This window comes from Artibeus jamaicensis, unplaced genomic scaffold (genome assembly GCF_021234435.1).
Source record: "Artibeus jamaicensis isolate MK-2021 breed Jamaican fruit bat unplaced genomic scaffold, CSHL_Jam_final contig_851, whole genome shotgun sequence".
NCBI classification, from domain to species: Eukaryota; Metazoa; Chordata; class Mammalia; order Chiroptera; family Phyllostomidae; genus Artibeus; species Artibeus jamaicensis.
This window is the reverse complement of record NW_026521986.1, coordinates 12,071,331-12,095,705: the sequence shown is the minus strand read 5'-3', so window position 1 is coordinate 12,095,705 and position 24,375 is coordinate 12,071,331. Positions and strand designations below refer to the sequence as shown.

General features: G+C 52.7%; 1 protein-coding gene across 13 annotated transcripts in view; it reads right to left on the bottom strand.

Annotated features, from left to right (window-relative positions):
- Nucleotides 1-1,031: 1,031 nt before the first annotated feature.
- RGS6 (regulator of G protein signaling 6) overlaps nt 1,032-24,375 on the bottom strand; it is a 483,104-nt gene continuing 459,760 nt past the window's right edge. For 6 of the 13 annotated variants that reach the window (XM_053673234.1, XM_053673229.1, XM_053673232.1 and 3 more), the window contains 2 exons: nt 21,774-21,827; nt 4,198-9,889 (listed from right to left, as the gene is read on the bottom strand). In XM_053673234.1, coding sequence (XP_053529209.1) covers nt 9,815-9,889; nt 21,774-21,827 — 129 coding nt within the window. In that variant the 3' untranslated portion in view covers nt 4,198-9,814. Of the gene's footprint in view, nt 1,458-4,197; nt 9,890-21,441; nt 21,638-21,773; nt 21,828-24,375 lie in introns of those variants that run through there. The other 7 variants (XM_037127608.2, XM_037127515.2, XM_037127580.2 and 4 more) reach the window with 7 other exon arrangements.

Here is a 24,375-nt window from a genome sequence, read left to right as displayed (position 1 = left end):
TGCTGTTTATATGGTCCCCAGGGAGATTTCTCACCTGCGGCCAAAAATAGATCAAAGGAGGACAGTCATAGCAGGTGGGGAGTCAGTGTCTGAATTCAAAACCACGTTGCTTAACACTGCTCTGTCTGTGGGCCCCTGGGAGTCACATGGTGATGACAATGATGAGAGCGATGGGTACCATTTGCTAAGGACCTACTATGTGCCAGTCGCCTGATTCAGTGCCCTACATACATTATCTCACGTCCAAGTGGACAGGTGGGCGTTTTGACACACACACAAAGGGAGTATAGTGGGTCTTTTGCAGGTTTTTTGCAGGTGTTGCCTTCCGTCCGCTTTTCCCCTGGATGCCTAGGCTCTGTAGCAGAGTCTCCTCCAGCTTCACACAGCACTGGGACCTGGCCCAGCAGGAGCCTGGCCATGCCCATCCTGTGGGGGCTGCCAGCCCTGTGATCCCACACCCCCCGTGCTGGGAACCCTCCCGGCTTCCACCTGGGGCTGCTGGAGGAGAGGACCCCAAGGGCCCCTGAGTTCATGGCCATGTTTATTTTGAGTAAAACATTAGGGAACAAACCAAGGAAAAGGGGCAAAAGCAATAAATTAAGAAATCATGAATTTTTAAAAAGAGATGGTCAGAATTGGTTATACCACGAGCTCTTTCATCTACACTGGTGTTTCTTCTGGTGTTGGACCCTTGAGACATTTGTCAAAACCAGAGGGCAGCAGCACGCCCGTGGGCACCTCGTCAGGAGTCTGCGGGTGGATGAATTGATGGATCATGGGCATATCTAACGGGGTTGAAAGAACTTGCAGTGCAGCCAACCCCGAGGTCACTCAGTGCTGAGGACCACGTGACTGGGACGGGCCATGTGAGGGCAGGTGGCCACAAAGATGAGGGAGGCAGGAAGCGATGGGGACACAGTGGCTATTAACTATGGTGGGTGCTGCGGGTGCACCAGAGACAGTGGGGGAGGGGACGTAACACAGGCTGTGCTCAGGGCCAGCTGGTCCTTCTCTTGTTTGCTGGATGGCATCATCCCCCAGACAGTGAGAGGAGTGATGATGAGAATATATCTCAAGTGACAGTCACAACATCCCACAAGATGTTCTCCTCTGCATGAGTTAGGAATGAGGACCTCTTAGAAAATGGGGTGTCGGCGTACAACTGTACAAGCACGGGAGGGTTGTAAACAGGGGCCTCTGCTGGGCCGACCCCCGGCTCTGTGGCCTTTCTCTCAGGTCCCCTGTTCACCCACCGGGTCTCCCCGTGGTCGCCCTCCATTGCCCTCACTCTTTCTCTTTCACAGTGACCGAATCGCCCCGTAAGGACACTCTGTCCACGGATGTGGAGCGCCGCCTCCTGCCCTCGAGGTCCTCGGGCCCTGGCCCCGGGCCTGTGGTGGGAACGGTCAGGAGGACTGCATCAGTCCCGTGAGGCGCTTGCCCGCCAGCGACTTTCCCTGCAGAGACAGGTGACAGAGAGGCACGCACAGGTGCACACACACACAGAGGGACAGAGACAGAGAACCAGGTAGGTGATTAATTGTGGCATGAGCCATGGAGGCCAAACGACTTAGCAAACTGACCCCTTTGATCTCTGGGTTTGGGACCACAAGCTGGAGACAGTGGGAACCAGGAGTCTGGGGCAGGTGAGGGAGGGAGGGCGGGCGGCTTGTACTCTTTTGGGGGTGTGGGAATTTTACTCACCTCACACCAGGCATTTCAGCTCTCAGGTAGAGCGGCTCTTAATGCCTGTGGGCTGTCCCTGAACTCGATTTTATTCAACCGGGGAAGGAAAAGGCGGATTGGGAGTAGCAAGATCAGGGAGGGTGGGCTGACCCAAATAGATGCTGGCTAAGCATCTGGGTGATGAGACACTAATGAATGAACTAGCAGAAGACCCAGGAGTCCTGTTTGAAATGCAGGAGAGATGCTCGGGCTTCGGGTCCTCTTGATGACCCAGTTCTAGACAACGAAAGTGGGATTCACCGGGGGTCAGGAAACAGGTGAACGGCTGCCACCGTGGGCCCCGGACAGTGCGCTCCTGCCATCTCCTATGCTCTTGGCTGTTGTCGCTCTGCGACGCCCAGGGCCTCCATGTCAGGAATGCTACATGCCTTTCCCTTACCGCCCACGTAGCAGTTCTTCCTGAGAAGACAATGACCTGGACTTGCAGGCCTGGTGCATGAGGGACAGAGGGCCGGAGAGAGGCCAAGTGTTCACATGCCTGGGAGGAGGTAACTGTGTCCATTTCCCAGCCCCTCTTCAGAAATCCACAGCATCGGATGGGGGGGGCGGGTAGTGGGGAGGGTGGCTGGGTCACTGTGTCTGAGAAAACACTCAGAACCCATCCTATTATTGACAGGGGGTCAGTGACACCCCTGCTATCTGCAAAGGGCAGCGCACGGTGGCTCGGCAGTGTGGGCGGCCGTGTTTACAAGGGCCAGCAGTTCCTCATGTTCATTTCCAAGTGGGGTGTGAGGCCTCAGCTTGTTTACTGGGCTTGGCCGCCTGTAGGCTGGATGTAATTAAAAAAATTGATCAGGCTTGTGAAGCCTGGTGGGGTACTCAATAAACCTGCTGATTGATGAATTGATGGATAATGGGCGTATCTAACAAACGGACGACATGGGCTGTGCCTTTGCGGGATGCAGGACAACGTGTCATCTGGCTTAGCGCTCCATGGACGGATGTGGCCGCACGACTCTGAGAATTCTGATGGCATGGCTGGAGCTTGTCCAGACCTGGATCTGCTCTCAGGGGCGGCCGGAAAGTCTGTGTCTTCCTCCTCCCGCTCTTTTTCCCCCCTTTCTTTCTTTTTTTCACCTCATCACTTTCTTTCACCCCTCGTTTTCACGAGTGAAACAAACTTCATTTTTTTCTCCCCACCTTAAAACACACACACACACACACATACACACACAAACTCCCCTTCACCAACCTCATCCAAATCTCCAAATATACTAAACATAGCCTGCAGCAGGATACATTTATACTAAGCTGAGGATTTTTAAATCAGATTAAAAAAAATTCCTAGAGGGTGGCAGTGCCAGTCTTTGCCAATCATGAAAAGCAGGGCAGCCACTCCTCCGTGGAGAGTGGGCTGGGTGCCTCGGGAGCTCGCAGAGGGCAGAGGCTGACCTTCAAGGGCTCCGCCAGCCCCGGATTCCCGGGTACACTCAGCTGGCACTGTCCTTGACTGTCCTTTCTTAGACGGCGCTCCAGGCGTTTGTCATTCAGTGGGCTCACCTGGGACCGTGCCTTCTCAAAGCAGGCCTGAAGGCAGAAAGCATGGCTGTGCGTGCGTGTCTGTGTGTGTGTGTGTGTGTGTGTGTGTTGCAGGGGTCCTCTCTGGGGAAATGTGGTGCTGATGAGTCCAGGGACCCCGTGGCCCAGAGCTCTGACAAACCTCCTCCACCCCGGGTGCCAGTGTCCAACGTGGCTCCGAGGAAAGGCACCAAGGACTTTCACTTTCCCCTCGGTGAGCCTCGCCGCGGCGGTGACCACACACCAAATGCCAGCTCCCCTTCCCCTGGCACTGCCACCCCTCCTCCCCCAGGCCCACAAATTACACATTATGTCCCCAAATACATAGATTCCAGTCTTGCCATCCACAGCATTTGGGGCTCTGATTCAGCTGGTGAATGTGAAGAAAAAAATCACTAATACTTCTGCATAACAGTCTGTCCAATGGTATGTTAAAAGCCCAGAGACAAAGAAGGTGAGGCTTACCAGGCATCCAAGCCCTCATTACAGCTTCTTCCTCATTAGTGAGGTCATTTGGGCTGGAGAGGGGGCTGTGGGGTGAGGGAGACTGGAGGCTCCATTTCTGGAGATTTGTGTGACTGTTTGTTTCAGCTGAATTTGACCCTGAGGTTCCTCCATCCTCCATACCTCCCAGTTCTGTAGAGTGGGCTGGGCTTGGAGGCTCTAATTAATCTCTTCCTGCCTAAATCCTGGAGCTCAGCCTCACTGCCTTGGCTCAGAGGAGGACCAGCGGCCAGCCCATCAGTCCTGCCCCTCCCCTCTCCCCTCTGCTGCTTCTATTTCTTCAGACTTCAGGGGTTGGGGCGGGGGCTGCCGATGACCAGCCCAGAGAACAGGCCCCGAGGTTGTCCCACCCTCTCAGCAGTCCAGGTGGTGCTCTCTGGCACTTCTCTCTGCCTTCCCCAACTCCTGTGCTCACGCATTTACCAAATGCCAGTCGATTCTAAAGGAGGTCTCAAGGGTTCGGTTGGCTGGTGGTGGTGGTGGTGGGGGCTCAGTTCAGCCCAGCTGCAATCTGTCTTCTATGCAGTGACCTCCCGGGTGAGGCTGGAAGGTGGTTACTCATGCAGGGTGCAGGCAGGGGTAGATGCCTGGCCTTGGGCTTCAGGGCAGAAATCCTGCAATCACTCTGGCTCAGCAGCTGCTGCCCTTCTGAAGAGCTGAGATTCCTGTAGTTTCCAGGGATCCGAGTGCCATCTAATAGCAGAGGCCACCTGTGTTCAGAGATGAGCTGCCCCAAGGTCTCTACTGCCAGGGGCTTACGGGGAGCCCCCCAAACTAGCTGTCCTGCCCAGAGTGGAGAACTGCTCACGTCCTCTAGGACTCTTCCCCCATCTTTCCCTCTCTCTGCCTCCAGTTTGTGTGATTCTGTAGGAAACACCTAGTAAGAGAAGGAGTAACCCTGCCTTTGCCTCTGCCTGCCGTCTAGCACAGTTACAGGGGAAGCTGTTTTTTCAGGGTCTGGATGTGTGATGATCCCAGTGCCGGTCAGCAGGGAACCAGCCGTGGTGCCAGGGAGCTGCAGCTGGCTCAGACGGAGGCCTTGGCCTGGCTAAGTGAAGCAGCTGAGGGTGGTGGAAAATGCTATTAGCAGGCGGCCTTTGTCCAAGCGAAAAAATATACGGTGATTGAGGACTGAGCTGCAGAAGGTACATTCCAGGGACATCAAAGCTTTGCCTACAGACAAAGCGCTTTTCCCCTTTGAGACCTTTGGCCAAGTTTAATCCAATGGAATCTGGGATCTTTCTGTTTCATGGACCACGGGCTCAGTGCTGGGCTCACAAACACTCACATGTTCAATTCCCACCCTGGCTAATCATTTTAGCTCTGTGGCCATTCTTGACGGCTAGAAGCCTGCAAGAAGGTGGTCATGGAATCCTTTGTTTCAAAAAGGAAAGGTACAAAAGGAATAGCTCCCTTTTGGGCAGTGCTTTAAGGAAAATCACCATGCTGATCGACATGCCGTGGCTATCTGCATCGCACCTGCAGGTACTAATCAACAAACATGCACCATCCGGGTTACCAAGCCCTGCCGTCACTTACCTGGGAGATTGATGCTACACTGTTTGGCTGGGAGGAGGACCGTGGCTCAGAGAGTAGCCCTGGGGTCAGGTGGCACATTGGGAGCAGCAGAGCCAAGCCCTAAGGGCTCAGGCAGGACCCCTTTCAATGCTAAGGCAGGTAAAGACATTTGAGCTGCTGCTGAGATTCTCTTGATTTGCCCAGATGACCTAAGACTGGCATCACTGAGATTCTCTTGATTTGCCCAGATGACCTAAGACTGGCATCACAGACCTGAGGCCCCCCAAGGCCACATCCTCACTGCTATGGGGATGGGAATCCCCCTGCAGTTGCCTCTGGGGGAGAGGGGCAAACAGGCGGGAGTGGGGCATGGGTGGTGGGGTGTGGGTTCCACTGGTGCATACATTTGTCAGGTTCATTGAACAGTACATTTTGGATGTGTTCATTTTGCTACATGTAGTTACACTTCAAAAGAAAAAATTAGAAAAAATCCTAGTTATCATATTTTGCTTTGAAATTCCCCACTTCTTACTTACTCAGTTGCTGTCCTAGCTGCCTTTTAGAGAAAGTTGGTGCTTCCTGTCCAGTACAGGGGAAACCTAGCCTCTCCCGTTGGAGGAACTAGAATTCCCAACCGAGTGCATATGGAACACTGGTCTTCATTGACTCAAAATGGCCACCTTGTTCCCACACACAAGCGTTTTCATCCTTGTTAGTGAAAAACGCTGTTTTGCTGAACAGAGCTCCCGAGTGACCTTAGTGGACAAGAAGTGGGAGGCCCCAGAGATTAGCTGTCCTCCCAAGGAGACTGGAGGTCATCTAGGAGTAGATGGTGCTCAAGTTCATAAGGGATGAGAATACGTAGAATCGCAGTTCTGGGGGAACCTGCTGAGAAGAGCAGTTGGGAGCCTAGGAGCCCAGGGGGAAGGTGAGGGCCCCAACGGGGGTTTGGTAGGAGGGAGAGAAGCCAAGGACCTGTCTAACATTGTCAGGTGATTTTTCTGCAGGTTGGTGCCCCTGGTGCCCCTTCTCCACTGAAGAAAGCAAGAGGAATGATTTTGAGAGAGAGCATAAGGAATTCTGTGGCATTTCCTTTTTCCATGATGTTTAAAATGGGGGACAGAGACCCACTTGCTTGGGACAGTTTAGAGGTGTGAGAACTGCTGGTAGGAATTGGCAGAAAAATCCAGCCCCTATGGTAGAAAAATACTTAATACAGAACACTTTAAGAAAACTTCTCAACTCGACCTGTAGTCATCCTCTATTGAATTTTGTGAGTCAAGGTGGGCAGATGAAATGGAAAAACCTGCTCTGGGCCACGCGTTGCTGACCACCGCAGCTGGGCGGAGCAGCACCCGGAGGTACGAGGTTGTCCCTGGCTGTCCCTGGCTGTCTCACTCTTCAGCCAGGAGGGGTAGGAGCCCAGTGGCCAGACCCGCTCTTGGAGTCCGTATTACTCCAGGGTCCTTGCTGAGTTTTCTGATCTCTCTCGGGAGCTAAAGGGCATTTTATCTGATTCTAAAATATTCTCTTTTTCTCACTCTTTAAAAGTAAGATACCACACTCATAAAATAACACCCAAATTAAAAAAGTCAAGAAATAGGTGAAAATTAAATTAATAAAAAAGTTCACTGGTTGAAGAATATATAATTTATATATATTTAAGCTTGTTAAGAATAAGAACTATGATTAAAGTAAAAGCAATGGATTCTTTTGCAACACTCACCACCTTATCTAAAGCACAGTGTTCTAAACAAGCAGGTTTCCATCCTGTGGAACCTGCCAGCGGTCTTGTCCTCCGAAAGCACCACAGGGACCGCGGCAGGTTCGGACACCTGACTCTAGCCTACATTGTCAACTATCAGTGCTTGTTTTCCTTTAAAATTTTTTTAATTTACAAAAGGTGAGTTGCCAGCCCTCCCGTCTGAACTAACTTTGAAAGGACCAGCCTATGCCCCGATCTCCCAGGGACTTGCCCTTTGAATTTCCTATTCCTGCCCAGGGGGGTGGCATCGGTATCTCCCGTCCCTCCTTCTCAAGTGTCCTCCACTTCACCTCACCCAGACCTTGGTGGTGGCAGGGTGGGGATGGTCTCATTACCAGGGACGCAGGTTGGCTGCCAAGGACAGTCACCAATAGTCACTATTGACTGAACGTTGAGCAGCTATTGTGTGTCAGGCGCACTAGACATTTCATCGACACTTGCCACTTAGGTGTTACATTGTCCCCCACTGGACGGATGAGGACACAGCTAGTCAGTGGCAGAGCTGAGTGGGTCAGCCTTCATGACTCAGAGCCTTCTCCTTTGTTCTTGACCGTCTCTCAAACAAGGAGGCAGACGGCCCTGACTGGTGTGGCTCAGTGGGTTGGACAGCATCCTGCAAAATGAAAGCTTGCCCTTTCCACTCCCCATCAGGGCACATGCCTGGGTTGCAGGCCAGGTCCCCAGTAGGGGGCGTGTGAGAGACAACCAACCGATGTTTCCCTCTCTTTCACTCTCTTCAAGAATAAATAAATGAATGAATGAATGAATAAATAAATAAATCCTTTATAAAAGGAGGCAGATGAAAACACTCAGGGACTAAGGACATCCCTCCATGTCCACCCACCCCACATCAGTGGTGTCTGCGGGGCAGGCCAGGTGAAGCCACCACTTGCGTTTGGGGTCCTGTGTTGTAGGTGCCAATGCCTCTGGGATCTCCATAGCAACCATTCCAGGGAGGAGAGAAGCAGGTGTGATCTTTACCTTTCTAAGGAAGGGCAGGCAAAGCTGCTTTACCCCAGTAAGAACCCAGTGCCTAAACTGGGGTGTCCCGACTCAGCTCAGGGGAGCCCTCCCTGGGTGCTGTTCCTGGCATCTCTGCCTCCTGCCCTACCCATCACTTCCAAGGCTCTCTAAGAAGGCTAGCCTCTGCCTGTTAGTTTTGGCAGGTGGTGGGGGCCCTTCCTTCGTGGCCTCCAGCAGTGCAGGGACAAATCTGGCACCAGGCAGGCATGCCAGGAGCGACAGAAGCTCAGCAGCTGTGTCCTGCCCCTGTGGCACGATGCCCAGATGCAGACACCCCGGCCTCTTTCCCCGGTTTTGCATTCCCACTTTTCTGCCCTTTTCTCATTGTGCAGGAGAAATGCCCCCTTTTATGACCCACTCTCTTGTCTCCTTCCTCTAGTTCTGACCAAACAAGGCAGGTGCTCTTTCTACACTCAGCTTGCAGGAAGTCCTTGTGGGACTCCGGAGTGGAGTGGAACTGGGCTACTCAGTAGCCTGCCTTCCAGTAGCCTGTGCAAGGCCTGCCTCTTTTTCTCCTCCTCCTCTCCAAATGGACTTTGGCATCTCAGCTCTGGTTCACTCCAAATTAGGCAAAGGTCAAAACACACAAGGAAACAGGGACATGGCTGTGTTGCTATTGGCAACAACTTGATGCTACTATCTTCCAACTAGGAAGTTCAAGCGACCCCTGACTATGGCTGCAGGGGTGAGTGCCGCTGAAGTTTAGCGGACAAGACAGCAGGAGGAAGCGCTTGCTTGGCAGCTTGTGATCCTCCCGAGGACCCACAGGGACTCTACCTGCCCTCCCCAGGGCACTTCTCATCTCCTGCAGACACGGTCACTCCAAACATGCCCATTGGCTGGGGACTTTGGTCCAGCCAGCCGCCAAGGCAGAGCATTGGAGCCACAGACCGTCAACATGCTGACCGCCCCCACCTCCCAGATGCATAATCTCCCCATGAAAGTCCATGTCCATTTGGACACAGATGCAAAGAGGGTGGGCTCATTTCCCTTTCCTCTCTCCCAGCAGGGATGCAGTTTGGCAGGCAATAACCAGACACGTTTTCTGACCCGAGAAAGTGCGGCAGGGGGCAGGCTGAGCTCTCTGGATAGAAACTCAGGCCGAGGGAATTCCTAGCCACAGAGAACCTTATCTCCCTACAGACCCTTTTCATGTGCCGCTGCGATGCTTTTGGTCCCTGTGGGACAGTGGGTGGGTGGCTGGCCAGCCCTGTCCCCTACGAAGGGGCAGGCAGAGCTGCCCGACTCCTCCTGGAACGGACTATCCAGACTGAGATGGCCACGTTTCCCTCAGGACTGGGCTGTAGGCCACGGAGGAGGGGGTCACAGATGCCGTGTCAGGGGATGAAGCCTAAGGCTGCTGCCGCTGGGTTTAAAAACACCTTCACATGTGGTGGGCATTTCTGTCCTGTTCTGCTGGGGGCCCGGGAGAAGTGAGTTAAAGGATCAGTACCTAATGACGTCATTTGTGCATTGTCTCTGGGACAAGGGATCCAGTGTCATTGCTGGACCCCTCTGCTCCTTGTTTCTTAGGAAGAAACTACTGTGGGTGCAGAAAATGGGCAGGAAAAATGCAGACACCAAACAACGGTGCCTCCTGCTGTCCGTGGGAGGAGGGTGTGAAAACAGGAGTGGAGGGTGCAGACGAGGCCGCGGACAAACAGATCACCTCTTCGCAATTCCGGAGCCCCTTCTGTGCAGAAGGATCCCGAGGAAGGTTAGAGAGTGCGGACGCCGGGGTCACTCACCCACTGCTGGAAGGAAGCCACCTCGGGGGTGAAATGCAGCGGCCATTCTGACTCTGCGCCAGCAGCACTAGGCAATTGTGTTTTTAGGAAGGGAAGTGAAGAATAACTTATCCAGCTGAAACCATGAAGACCTGTGGCTGTAGGGGAGCCCCTGCCCAGACACGCACAAGGGCATGCGATCCATGCACAGGGCACACATGCAGGTCTGCAGCGCATGCCACACACGTACCGTACACTGAACATGGAGGCGTCTATCTGGCAGGCAGCACAGGCACCGGTGTGTGAAGCGGTGCACATATCCGTGTGCACATTTATGCCACAGCCGTGTACGTCAGCATCTCATGCAAGGTGCATAAGCAACCACGTGATTGGCTGTAGAGCTTTAACACTGGGCTCCTAAGGTGCCAATCTGTGACAAACACTGCGACCTTAAAGCATTTACCTTAAGATACATATATAAACACTGAACTCCCCCAAGGAAAAAGCCATTTGTGTCCATGGAAATGACCTCTCAGCTTCTGTTTCTGTCAATACTACAAGCAACAGGAGCGTGCACCCCAGGGGTCTGGCTTACTAAGATCTCAGAGTATCCTCTGCCACCTGCTCCTGGCTCCGCTGGCAGCCCCACCTGATGGTGGTTAAAAACAGAAGCCTTTGTCTATCTGGCAGATGGAGCCAGTGAGGGGCCAGGTGAGGCCTATTGCTCAGGGCGGATCCAGGCAGGCAGACAGCGCAAGGAGATGGTCTTGGGAACGAGGCTTCCGCGGTGCTGAGCACAGCCTCCGGAAGGTTGGACCTCAAGCTCCTATCATGCGGAGAACTACTCCTGATCTGTGTCTGGAAGCCGGAGGTGTCTTAGTGTCCTCCACCTCAGTGTGGGGGCACGTGCCCCGTCCTGACAATGTCCGCCACGTTCCCAGTCGCTCTCACCACCTCCTGCCACCACACAGCTATGAGCCCCACAGCGCCCACAGCCAGGGGACCCGTGGAATTGACCGTGGGGCAGAAGCTGGCCTGCTGGGCTCCACAGTCTCTCTGTTCCCAGGGAAAGCAGAGGAACTGGCTCTCTGGGTCAACCTTAAAAATAAGCCAACCTTAAAAACAATAGCCAGGATTTATTGACCAGGTCACTGAGCACTTCACCGTGATAGGCAAATGCGCTTTGTACACACTGTCATACACGACATACCCACCTACCCATCCTTAACTACAAAGTAAATATAATGATACCTACCTTGCAGAATACTGTTGGAAATTAAATACGGTAATAAGAGCTAAGCACAGGCTGCAGATAACCATAATAACAAAAATAATAATAGGAAGAACTATGCTGGAGCACACACACTACAAACACAGTGCTAAGCACCTTATGTATTTCCCCATCTACCCTTAGCTCTCCTTTACAGCAGAGACAATGGAGCTGCTGATGTCACCCAGACAAGTGGCAGAGCTGGAGTAGAGCCCAAGTTCCGCTCGGGCAGTGCCCAGCATGATGCAGACCCCCACAGCGTAAGATGATGAGCCCCGAAGACGTGGGAGCCACTGCTGCCACGCCCTCGGTTAATGCCAGCGCCACTCGGTGCAGCACGCTTCCTTATACCCACTGGGCAAGTGAGCAGCTTGCCACGGCCTTGCTTCAGTGCCAGGTGGAGAAGTAGTTTTCAGCTGGGGTCGCCCGTCTAACTCAGCTCGCTGCCCTACACTCCAGTGGGCGAGAAAGGGGTGCTGCTCGCAGTGGGCAAAGCCGGGAGGTCATCTTCAGTAGGGGACGAGAATGCCGTTGGGGGAAAAGGTGGCTGCCAGGTTTTTGACAAAATTAGCCCTGGCTGGTTGGTGGTGCTCAGTCATACCCCACATGGCTGGCTACTGACAGATTTAGGGAAGTCTGGGTGGCTCACGCCAGGCAGCCAAGGTGGCCCATTGGGGCCTCTCTAAACAGACTCCTGCTGGGCCAAGACGCACCTCTCCACCTCGCCCTGCATCCTCGTGGGCTCCTGGGCGAGAGGGAAACGAAGGGGATCCTGACACCAAACCTGAGCGAAGCAGCTGAAGGGCAGGTTGGGGGCTCTCCGGTGGCCACCACCCCACCTGCACCTCTTCCTGGTGATCAGGAACACTGTGGTTAAGGGCTTGCAGGTGACGGGCTCTGCAGCTGTGCGTTCATTACCAAGGAAACCTCCCCCCAGCACCTCCCCACTGGTTCTGCTGCTGCTTACAAGGTTGGGCCGAGTGTTTCACTGGCTGCTCCATCTGCCAACCAAATCTGCAGCGATGGGAAGGCCCGGCCTCCGTCCTTGCTTGATGGTCTGTCTTTCCCCACTCGGCATGGGGGTTCAGAGGCACCTTTCTCTTGGTGCCAATGAGGAGGGCCAGGGGAGGGTGAAAGGTCCTCTAATGCTGTGATGCCCAAACCTCTCTCCCCTACCTCCTACGTCCAGGAACCAATCGTGCCTGACAACATTTTAAAGGAGTGTTTGAGAAAATACAGTAATAATAAACTCTGGGTTTTCTTTATCTTTAAAAAATGTCTTATTAAAACTTTACTGACTTTACTGGGATCACCATGTTTAATGAGAGGCCTCAAAGAATTTGAAAGCAAAAGATGAGGAGAGCAAAAAGGCCATAAGCTATAACCGCCATAATTATGCAATCCCATGATGAGTTGAAAGTGGCCCTGGTGAAGCCCTGGAGAGAGGAGAGTGTTTTGAATTGGGTTGATCCTCAGGACAGCTGGTGAGAACATGAGTCTGGAGAGCACTTCCCTTGCCCTGAGTTGGGCTGAAGGTGAGTCCTCAAGGCAGGGCCCAGGAGGAGGGGCCCCAGGAGGGCAGTCTCCCCCCACCCCACTTCTGTCTAAGGCCTCCGGGGGCAAGTTCTGCTCCCGGCCAGGAGAGATGCTTTGGGTGGCAACTTGACGACCTGAAGTCTGCAGCTGGCTTTGCCATCTTTTCTGCTTTCAATAAAACACCTTTTCTGGATGAGAATAATGACAGGCCAATCTTTTTCCAATGCAGGGCCAGGGCGCCTGTGCCCATGGTCACCCTGGCGGGGCTCGGCTCGCTGACCTCCCTTTAGGCACACGGGGGAGAGCCCTGCTGTTAGAGCTCAGCCGCTGCAGCAGCGATAGGTTAAAAAAAAAAAAAGGCAAAACACTAGAAACCTCCAAAAGGGAAGAATGACATGTGAAGGCAGTAATTCTGCTCCTTGACAGTTTCCCTGGCTTTGAGTGTGTCATCATCTGGCTTTTTCACCCTCAAGGCAGCGAGTGTCTAATCTGACTCTTAGATCCCTCTCCTCCAGCCTCAGCAAATTCCCCCCACGCGACCCAGCCTTCTTTCCCACAGCTTATTTATAGACCACGGAACGAACTGCAGCGGGCTCCACTGAACAGATACTGAACGCACCAGAGGATTCCAGTTGGAAGAGATGATGGGACCCAGTGCAGGAAACTACCCTCCATTAGCCTCGGCCGCTCAGCTCCTGAGCATTTCCAGGGAATGCCCTGTTCCTTGAGGGGACATATTCCACTGCTGGGAAGTTACTGCTGTTAGACTACGCTTCAGTAGGAAGACCCTCCCCACATCTTCTCCGCGTTTGTTCTAGCTCTGTCTGGAACAATCCAGAAATGTCCACTCGCTCCGGAAGACAAACAAGTATATCTCATGAGGGTTATCGAGCCTCCTTAGGAGGCGGCGTCTCCATCTATTTCACTCTCAGCTGACTCGGCTTCCAGCTGCCCCGGTTACCGCTTCGAATTTTCTCTAGACTTTTCAAGTTCCTGATAAAATGTGGGGGCTTAGCACTGAGACTCTACGTGGTGCAGAACAACACAGAAAGCAGTGCCACGCCCCTCTGTCTTCTGCCCATGTCACCTTTGTCACTGCAGCCTAGTGTTGCTTTTTTTAAAAAAGAAAAAGATCGCATCCTGCTTTTGCTGATATTGAGCTTGTAGTTGACTACAACCCTAGAAACTTGAATGACAGTGAAGGGTTCAAATGCCATCCTGTAGTTGTGAGACTGAATTTTTTTAACATAAATTTTATCTGGTTCACTTTTATCCAGCTGTTTTTGGCCCATCACCCCACCCAAAGGGAATACTTTTCAAATACAGTTTCATTATCTACCAAGTGAGCAACACCTTTCAGGTCTGGGTCTTTGAATATGATGGGCATGCCCGTCCCTTCATCCCAGTCCTCAAAAAGCATGTGGGACAGGACAGGGCTGGGGCTGGACCCTTGTGGCCACAACCAGAAACTGCCTTTCCCGTTGACATACGGCTATGACCCTGCCCTCTCACCAGCCATTAAGACACTGTGGATATACTGTTTTACCTAATTATGGCAAATGTAGAGGGAGCAAAGGTGAGGGAAGGGGGCAGGAGTGGACCTCAGTTTCCACCTTACTGCACTAATATCAGGTCACAGATAAGTATTCCCCGGAGCAGAGGGTGTCATTTGATAGTCACCCTTGCGCGGTAAGCTGAAAGGAGCGTGTGGGAAGTTCCTGCCCAATGTGACACCAACGAGGCCCATTCCTGTTTGGGGCTGCGGCGCCACTGCTCAGGACAGAATGACCGGACCGAGACCAGAGGCCATGGAAGAACCGCTGCCATTCAGCCCTGCCCCTGCAGGGGTGACCACACATTCCCAACCCTGACCACCTTCCCATCCGTTAAGGAACCTCATAATAAACGCCGAAGGGCCTTTCTCTCATGGCCTTCGGGAACACCACTAAACTGAAAATCCCACTCTCTGAGCTCTTGTCATTGCCCCCTTTACCACTCTGCCTCACAGCAGTGTTTGCAGGTTGTTCCTCCCTACGGATCTGCACCCGCCCTCCTTCCAGGCCATCGTCCCAAACCCCTTACAACCAGATTCTCATGTGCTGCCTACCGAGGGGAAGACTCTGAGTGGTTTGCACCAGGAGCTCATTGTGGGGAGGATGCTGGGGCGGTCTCACTTCTCAGCCTTTGAAGTCCTTTGACCTTGAGCTCTCTGACTTCGAACTTTCCAGTCTGGACAAAGGAAGAGCTGGGTCTCTCCCGCTGACTTTCGCTCTGGCAGCTTTGTCCCCTTCCTAGATTCCTGACTAATGCCTGGCGGTTTCTCTCTCCTGTCCCTTGGGTGGTGCTACTGTTCCCCCGGCATCACGGAGGTGGTTTCTGTCCTCTGCAGAAGTGGGTGTCCTGCCCACTGAGTGGTCTGCACTCCCACCGCCCATCCTGCGAAGGTCCCACGCTCACCTTCACTGTCTTCTCCCTGGACAGATGGGAGCCCAGAGCTGTCAGAAGTCTGACTGGACGAGTGACAAGGGGCCGGCTGAAATCCCACAACCCCATAAGCAACTTCTAAAGTGAGAACTCCTTCTAGAAGGCTGTCTTTCCTGTGTGGGGGATGGGAGGCAGGCTCTGGATGGCAAAGGGCTGCAGGTCACCTCCCGAAATAGATTCCTGCCTGGCACATGCACACAGTTTGCCCCCAGCCTGCCGTGCAGAGACTGGCAGGGGATGCGATTTGGATCCAAATCAGTGGCTGTAAACACACAGCTGTGCCTTTCTGCCTCCAAGGACTTCGGTTTTCACTTGACTGCTCGGCACGTTGGGGTCAGGAGGCAGGAGAGGGCCTGGGTGGGGGAGGGGAGGCAGCGAGCCGTCCGGCAGAGCCTTGCACACCCCAAGTGTCCCCATGTGTGAGGGGCTGGTTCATCACTGTGTTTTTTTGTCTAAATGGCACTCCACAGGGAGGGCGCTTTTGACCACTTCTGGCTGACAGCTTGAACCATCAATTGCAACCGCTGGCAGGGGGTTGGGAATGGGGGGAGTCGGTCCTTTCCCCCAAAAGTGGCAGGTCCTAGGGCTGAATTACTCAGAAGTGACAATCTCTGACCCTTTTCGACAAATAAAAACCTCACTCCTCCCCAGAGTTTCAGAAGGAAGCTCCATCCCCCGCCATGTTGAGTCGCTCCATCATTTCCTTTTCTCTGTATGCTACCAGCCAAGCTGGTTCGGTCATCTTCCATTTTACAGTTTATAAAAATAGACATTTTCATTTCTCAGCTGCAAAATTGTAATATTGAAGATGCTTTTTCAAACTTTACTTGGAGCCAAGGCGAAGAGGGAGGGATAGAGACCGGAAGAGACCTAACCTACCACAGGCTCTTTAACCTCTTTTTGCCCATTTCTGAGAGAGGAACAGTGACAGGCTGGCCCAGAGTTCTCTAGGGGACCAGAAAGTGTGGAGGCAGGTGAGCAGCAGAGTGACGCTGAGGTCCCCAAATGCTCACATGCCATTCCTTTCCATGCCCCACATTGGAGCCCACTTCTCTGCCCAGCTGACTTCATCCCCCAGCTCCTGAAACGCCAGGCGGAGGGGGTTACAGAAGTGACAAAGTTGCCCTCCTGGGGTCATAGCATAGGAGGGATCCCTGAGCAATGCAGGGAGCGGCCTGTGGCTTAGGTAGCCCCAGGTGCTCTTAGTTTTAGTGCTTCAGCCTCGGATCCTTGTCAAAAGAGTTTAAATCTGAATCCCACACAATTCTCTCCATGGCTTATTTCTCAGCCTCAAGGGCTGGCAGCCACTTCCCGGGCAGGAAGATAGCTCCTCTCTCATCCTGACAATGCTTAGCTCAGAAATCTCAGGACTGAGAGAAGCACAGGCCTGTAGATACTACCAGGTGGAAAAGTCCATAGAGACTACCCAGTCCAAGCCATTGTACAAAGGAGAAAACCAGCACTCAGAGAGGACTAGTGATTAGCCTGAGGCCACACAGCTAGCAGGTTAGGGCTGGACGCAGGACCCACCCTGCCTGGGGCTGCTGAGTAGTTTCAGAATCCCAGGGGAAGTCCTCGCTGCCCCACAGAGGACGAGTTCCATGTTTTCCCGCCCAAATTCTGCCATGGAGTCCACCTCCATCCCTAGGCAGGCTGGGGGTTCACTACTGCTGGATCTCAGGTCTCTGATGCATGAGATACCGGCAGTCTAGTCCATGGCCCAGCGGTCCCAAAGGGGCCCAAGGCCTGTTTGCAATAAAAACCAACCCCGTGTAAAGATTTGTAGCCAATTTTCCCTTGCTGAAGGCTGGCAAGTATTTTTGCAGCTGAGGTCGAAGCCCTCGGGAGACTCTGCTGGGTCTAGGTATTTAAGAACTCATTCCACCAGACTGCAGAACTGCTCCCCACGACTGGCTGAGGGGGCCTGGAAGTAACCTCCTCCGGGAAGGAGCCGCTAATGCCAGGCTGGCTGACCACCCTGGGTGTCTGCTCTCTGCCCCACCTGCTGGGAGCAGGGGTCTTTTTGCAGAGCTACCTGGAAGTTGGGGGAGGGGATGAGCTGCTGACTTTTTTGGCTCTCACTAGCTCTTCCTTGTCTTCTAGCTGGGGAGGGAGGGTCGGTAGGGGAGGGGGCGGGGGTGGGTGACAGCTGGCTTCCGGGTCTCCATCTGATTTTCCTGCCACACTCTTGGCTGGCAGGACAGAAATGCCAGTCGCAGAGATACCACTCAGCACATGCCCCTGGTCCTTGCTGTTTCAATTCCAAGGAACACCTTGACAAAGTTCAACCGTGACGTTTTCTTAGGTGGCGGAGAAACACACCGGGCCCTGGTCCAAATCTCCACTCTCCTCTGTGGCCCCGTGGTGCTGGCTCAGGCACCAGTGACCCCATTTTCCATGTTGGGAGCCCCAGGCTACAGCTGACAAGGCTCTCAAGGGGGCAGCTGAGGGTTCAACTGAGTTCCCAGACAAAGGTGTCCAGGGCGGCTAATGCCAGGATCACCTGGAGTTGCCACTTCTAATTCAAGTGCCATCACTCCATGAAACTGTACACAAGGAGCAGGGGACTTTCTCCAGCTTCTCCTCCCGAGGCTGGAGTTCTCACTGGATGACTTTGGCCACCATCCCAAAAGGGACAATGTAATTACTGCTGTTGAGTCTTGGCTAAAGGCCCTTTGCTTCCTTTCGCCCCCTCCCATGCGTCCCCCTTGTCCCCCATGTCCGAGTCAGCTCCTGGTGAGGCCCTCCTCACTCTGGTAGACCCAGAAGTAATGAGCATGCCTAAGAGAGGCTGGGGGAGGTCAAGCCTTGCAGCTCTGGCCACCCTCACACACTCCTCTGCCAATCGCTAAGTCAGGAAGATGGCAGAGACCGCAGGCTGGTCGGCACTGGGTGGTAGGAAGTGATCTTTAGTTTGAGAAGCCTCCTCCTCCCCCATTCCATCAGTAATGCCTGGGACCTCCCACTCGAGCACCTGAAGAAGAGAAGGCAGGGGATGCAAAGGCAACCGACAAGGGTGGGCCAGCTGTTTCCTACTGTGGCTTTCATGTTTGCTTTTTTTATCCTCACCAGAGGATATGTTTTCATTCTTTTAGAGAGAGAGGGAGTGGAGAAAGGAGAGAAACATTGATGTGGGTTGCCTCCCGTATGTGCCTGGCCCAGGAATTGGTGCCTGGGCTGGGGATTGAACCCACCACCTAGACATGTGCCCTGACCAGGAATCAAACTGACAACCTTTCAGTTACAGGATGATACTCCAACCAACTGAGCCACACTTGAAAGAGTTTTGGCTTTCATGTTTTATAGCCACCAGGAAAGGAAGCTTCTCGGTAGACAAGGCCAGGAGAGACAGGCTCCCTTCAACTGTCTAGAGGCCATGTGTGGGGCCCCCTTTGAGAAGCTGCTGTGTGTTACAGCTCTTCCCAAGATTGGGGTTCCTCAGGCCAGGGCCACCTGGTAGAGTGGTGTGAGTCACTCATCGTACAAGTGCAGCTGAGGGTCAAGTAGTGTCTGAAATCCAGCCTGTGCTCTGCTCAGCTAGCTGTGCATCCATAGGGCTGGGCCCATCAGGAGTCCTGTTTTCTGTCTTTGATCAAGGTGAAATTCGGGCTAGTCGTGCCATGTCATGACTTTCAGTTATGTTTGGTTCTGGACCTGGGCCTTCTCCGTCAAATAGGCAGTGCTTATGAACAGCCTCGGTGTCTCCACTCTGCTAAACTCCACGGTGCCTGGCACGGCACATCACCAGACAGTCGCTTTGTGTGTTCAGGTTCTGGGTGGCTCTGAGGAAACTTCTGCTGGATGGAGCAGCGCACACAGCACTGCCTCTTTGGAGTACTGTGAGGCCCCTTCTGCACCCAAATGAGCATGGCCCTAGCACCTCCATGAACTGCATTAAATACCTCTCCAGGGTCTCATGTAAAATGGGGCATCTGTCACCTTCATCAGGTAATCCCTCCATTCATGATACACCTGAGACTTGGAAAGAACAATCTGCTTTCTGCAAATGTTCCTCCTTTACCAAGAAAAGAAAGGACATTGGCGTGGAGAAATTCTGGATTCAGATTCAGGCTCAATAAGAAGCGAGCTGACTGAGCTAACCAGCCACCCAGGTCAACATTTCTTGCCACCAATTAGTCCTAAATAGCAGCTGGTCTCGTGTCCTTGATCCATGAGCTGCCCAGCTTTGCTCCTTCATGCTTCCATTATTAGCCCCATGACTAGATGGTCTTTTTACACATCTTTCCCAGCACCATGAGAATGCTATTGAACTAACCTTTCATGGAGTTTGATAGTTCACAGTATGTAGCAGATGAAATATTCGTGTAGAACTTCTTTGATAGAAATCAAGCACTTTAATGTATATTATATCTAGAAAATGGCTATCAAATTGCAAAGCCTATTGGTTGGTTCGTTAATTCCGTTTGATTAGAACTCTGGGCTGTTAAGACCAGGTTCTTGGGACCCAGCCTCAAATACCCCAAGAACTGCCATTCTCTATGGCCATGGGCTGTTGCCTTGAACTCAGCCACCTGTTGTGGGGATGAGGTGTCATCCCAAGAGCACAAGGAGCAAAATGGATCAGTGCAAATCCATCTCCATTTCCACCACTGGGACTAAAACAGCAGACTGTACTGCCCACTAGAATCTTCATAAAAGAAGAGCAGGAAATTTAGGGTATTTTTTTTGAAGCTCGAGCCTTTTATCATATAGATGCTAAACATTTTGGGAGCTTGTGAGATTCTTCTCCTTCAGCTGGCCCTGAAAACACCTCTGTAAATTCTCCCAGGTGCACACTTCAGATGCTGGGAAGGTATTTGGTGCTTTCTCATTCCAAATGCTTTGTTAACAGACCTTGGAGAAGCACCGAACCGATGCCACTTCTGGGATGAAGGGACATCCATAAATGCTCTTCACAGAGCTCCATCAAGGTCATTCCTGCCATTCCTGACTCCTCATGAGAAGCAGCCTGGAGGTGTTTGCACGTCTCATCTGAGTACCTGTCTTCCTCTCTCACACCCTTCGGGGGTCTGCTTTCCCAGTTGGCACTAACAGTCCACGTTGCCCCACAGCACACTCTGAGCTTGTCAGTAAAATCCCTAAACATCCTCCACCCACACATTTAGGCTTCAAAAGAGACAGAGAGGAGTGGATTCCGACCACTCTCTATCAGCCCAGTGGGAGTTCAGGGACTTTCCTTTGACAACCTGTGGCATCCATCTTCTTGGGGTGTGAAGTCACATGGCCATGGCATACCGGCCATGCAGACAGATAGCGGACCCGCAGGCCAAGCATTCTGCCAAGTTCTGACTTCTCAGGAGGAAAGACGGTAGAGAGAGGAGACCACACAAGAGAAAAGATGAGCACCCTTGTTTTAACTGCTACCCTCTAGGGCCACTATGATGTTTACATCTAGCAAATTCAAAATAATGTTTAAATTCAGTTAAAATGCATGTAGCTATGGTAAGTAAACAACTAGGTTGCTTTTAACCTGGAATTCTTAGATTTTATATTAAAATAAATGAAGATACTAATCACACAGTAGTTAGGTTTTACAAGGGCTTTCTTCTTCAATGGGTGGTGGGCCGTGGGGCTGAGGGTGGGGTGGGGCAGGAAGGCAAGCTGGCATCGGTGGGTTTCTACCTTTGAGAAGAGAAGTGTGGCCAGTTCCCTTTGTGGGCTCCCTGCTCCTGGCTGCCACATTGACTCCCTCCGGTTTAACATTCATAGTGCAGGCTGTGGGCCTGAACTCAGCAGCTTGTTTTTGACAAGTCAGTGAAGGAGCGGGATTGAATACTTCCTGTGCACAAAGCCCGAGATGGCGTGGAAAGGGGGGACGGGCCTGTGCTGTTCTACAGGCCCCAGCACAGAACCTCTGCCGTGCACCGTGGGGAAGACCTACTCCTATTCATTCCACACTCTCACCTGTCACTGTGGGGTTGCCTATGTGCCACTGCGCCGGTCTCTACTCCGTCTAAACCAACTGTGCACGGGGTCAGGCCACTTCCCTACAGGGACCGTGAACCTGTGGCCTACTGTAACTTCCTCAAGGCCTAGCTCCTGGGAGCACAGGAACAGCGCAGGGATTCACTTCTCACTCCACCCAGGGCTACCTGTCCTCCTCTCCCTGTCACACTATGCAAATGAGGCTGACGAGGGCTGTGACTCATGCAGAGGCCACTAACACACTCCAGCTAGATCACATCGCCAAAACCCATGCAGCATGGCCGCCTCCTGCACACACAAAAGCCGCCTACACAGCAGCATCAGCTTGCGACCCGCTCCCATGTGACTGCCAGAGTTCACAGAAGGAAATTTGGAATACATTTTTTAGATGCGCTATGGTTCTGAGCCAATTTATTTCACGAGACAGTTCAGTGGCCTTCTCCCTGGGCCACTGCAGAAGATGCACAGACTGCGCAGCCCCCGGACTCAGACCTGAAGGTCAAACTGAAAGCCTGAGGCTGGGCAGTCGTGTGTGCACCTTCTGCAGAGGGAGCTGCCTGGTCTTTTGCAAATCCATCCCTAGAAGTGAAGCTGCAGACACTTGCAAAAAAAAAGGGATACGTTGAGGGGGGAAGCACTGGACTCCCTCCCACCCCGAAGGAAATGACAACAAAGGAGAGCTGAGAAAACGAGAAAAACAAAAGAAATGAGAGGGAACAAAACCAGCTGAACTTACCACACTGCGAGTGAACTTTTCTAAGGAAGTTCTACGACCTTGCTCACTTTCTGGCTTTAGGAAAAACAAACAAAAAAGAGGTAGGGAGAAAAATACAGAAAAAAAAAATCTTCAGCTTACACATGGTTTCCAAACAGCACAGTGGCAGCTAATGAACAAAGAAGCAAAATGGGGTGCAAAAACCGGGAAAAGAGAAGCAGCCAGCGCTGTATGCAAGGGTCAGGGGGAGAGACAGGAAAAAAAGCACAGGAAACGGTGCTTCCTCCTCAGAGCAGTGAGGAGAGGGGTGTGTGCTTCTGGGGGTTGGGAGGGCATTCGTTTTCCTCAGGGATCATGGTAGGAGCCGTAATAGCTTCACACAGCCCGGTCAGCACTCTGAGCTGCCTGCTCCCGGCTTCCTGTAGGCACTGCCTGTGGGCAGGGGCCCCTGGTGGCTGTGCATGGGGAGACCTCTGGTCCCTGAGACCACAGGCAGGGGACATAGAGCAGATTAACTCTCAGGACCTGCAGGTGTGTGGGGGAATTCAAGAAGTGGCTGAAGGTTATAACTATGTCAGATTTTTCTACCCAAATGCTGCTAGAAAGTTTACTAATTTCCATAACTTGCTAATGGCCCCCTAATGGCTCTCATTCTGCCTCCTTAGAGTAAAGAAAGTCTACCCATGTTTTTTTTCAAAGGGTCTTGGGCTTCAGAAAGAATGTTCTGGAAAGAAAATGCTCTCTCAGTACCCAGGCAGGTGACCCCTTCCAAGGTTTACTCGGGGCAGACTGCAGGAGGTTTAGGAACCTTCCTGGGAAGTGGCAAGAGGAGGGAGTGCCCTTGGACACTCCCCAGGGTCAGCTGCTCACTACTACCACAGGATGAGAGGGTGTGATGTGCAACTGACCCTCTTCCCAAATTTCCTTCTTCTTCGAGGACCTTGGGGGGAAAATTACATCCCCAATACCTGCTCTTTTATCCTAGAGCCCTGTCCCAGGGCTCTGAGCCTAAGGCTGGGAAATTTGGAGAGAATATACATTCACCATGGATACACACACACACACACACACACACACACACACACACACACAAACAGGGCAAATAATGGAAAATAGGGAGCTAAAGAAGCAGCCAGGTGTCTGTGGGTAGGCAGGATGTTCTGGGAGCAGAGGGGGCAGGCAAAGGGTGGCCACCTGTCCATGGACAGATCAGAGGGAGCCCTCGGCAGTCATGCCCCTCCCCCTCAGCTGGCTGCCCGAAGACAGGACATTGCAGAAGGAAACACAACATAAACTACCCGGCCCTGCAGAGCCAGGATTGTCTCTCTCATTGCACAAGGGACCAAAGGACCCACGCCGGGCCCTGAGAACCACACCAAGTCTCCACTCTGGGGATGGCAGAACTCAGCTTCAACACCGCAGGCAGCCCGGGGGGCATGTGCTTGGCTCGAGGCAGGCTGGTGCCGGGCCCTGCATCTAGCAGTCCGTGCCTACCATTCTTGTGCTCTGGCTACCGACTTACAGCTCACAGAGGGGAGCCATCAGCACTGACTCAATCAAGTTTCTCTGTCTTGCACAGCCCCTCTGAGCTGCCCTGGATAATCACTGTCAATGGTACTGCATTGTCCTGGAGGAGCCGTCAAGACTCAGCTCACTTGCCCCTTGGGAACGTGGCACATCAAAGTGACTAACCTTTTTGTTGGAGATACTAGCACAGAAGGTGAGTCAGGGATGAGGATCAGAAGGCAGTGTCCCCAGACCCATCAGGGGCCTTGCTCAGCAGAAAAACGAGGCCCATTCTTATCCCCTCTCTCAGCAGGAGGTTGTGACTCGCACATACCTCTTATGACCTGGATATTCGTATCACATGGTAAGCCCGTCCCTGAAGTCAGAAGATGCTCCAGGCCTACCTGAAAGTGCTGAGTTACAAATCCAGTCCACACCTGGAGGCTCTCAAAGAGAGAAATGGGGGGAAAGGAGGTTTTGCCGCTGGTTTTGGAAACAACTGCTGGCTTTCTGTCACGAGAACATCCCTTAATTTGGGGGCTGGGAGGCTAATTCTAATGAATTTCGTTTGTAACATTTCGCAGGGAGACCATGAGTTCCTTCCTTGTTCACGTGACCTCTGATGGCCCCCCTGGAACCTGTGAAGATTTCTATCCTCTTAAGGGAGGACCTGGGGGTGCGGTGTGTCAGCCCCTCCCCCTGAGCTGGGCCGCCTTTTCTCTTGGTGCTCAAACCCACAGGGAGACCCCATGGCCTCTGGCTTCTTCTGGGTGTGTAGACAGGCCCAGGTTGGTCAGACAGCTAGAGCCTCCAAACTTCCCCAAATTGGGATCAGTTCAGGGTCTGGAGCCACAAGAAACTAGAAATGTTACTTTGATGTTCTCCTGTGAGATTTGGGCTGGAGATACCAAAAGTCTCCATAACCTTCCTTAAAAAAAATGGGCATCAGAGACATCTGTGGGGGTGTCAACTCCCTCCGTCAGAGCTTCTCCACCTCCATCCTCTTGCAAGAGAACTGGCAAGAGCCCAAGACTCACATTTTCCATCAAAGAAATGACACCTGATGGAAGGGGGTACAGGCAACCAAGAAAGCTGCGTTTCTGACCATCTGGGCACT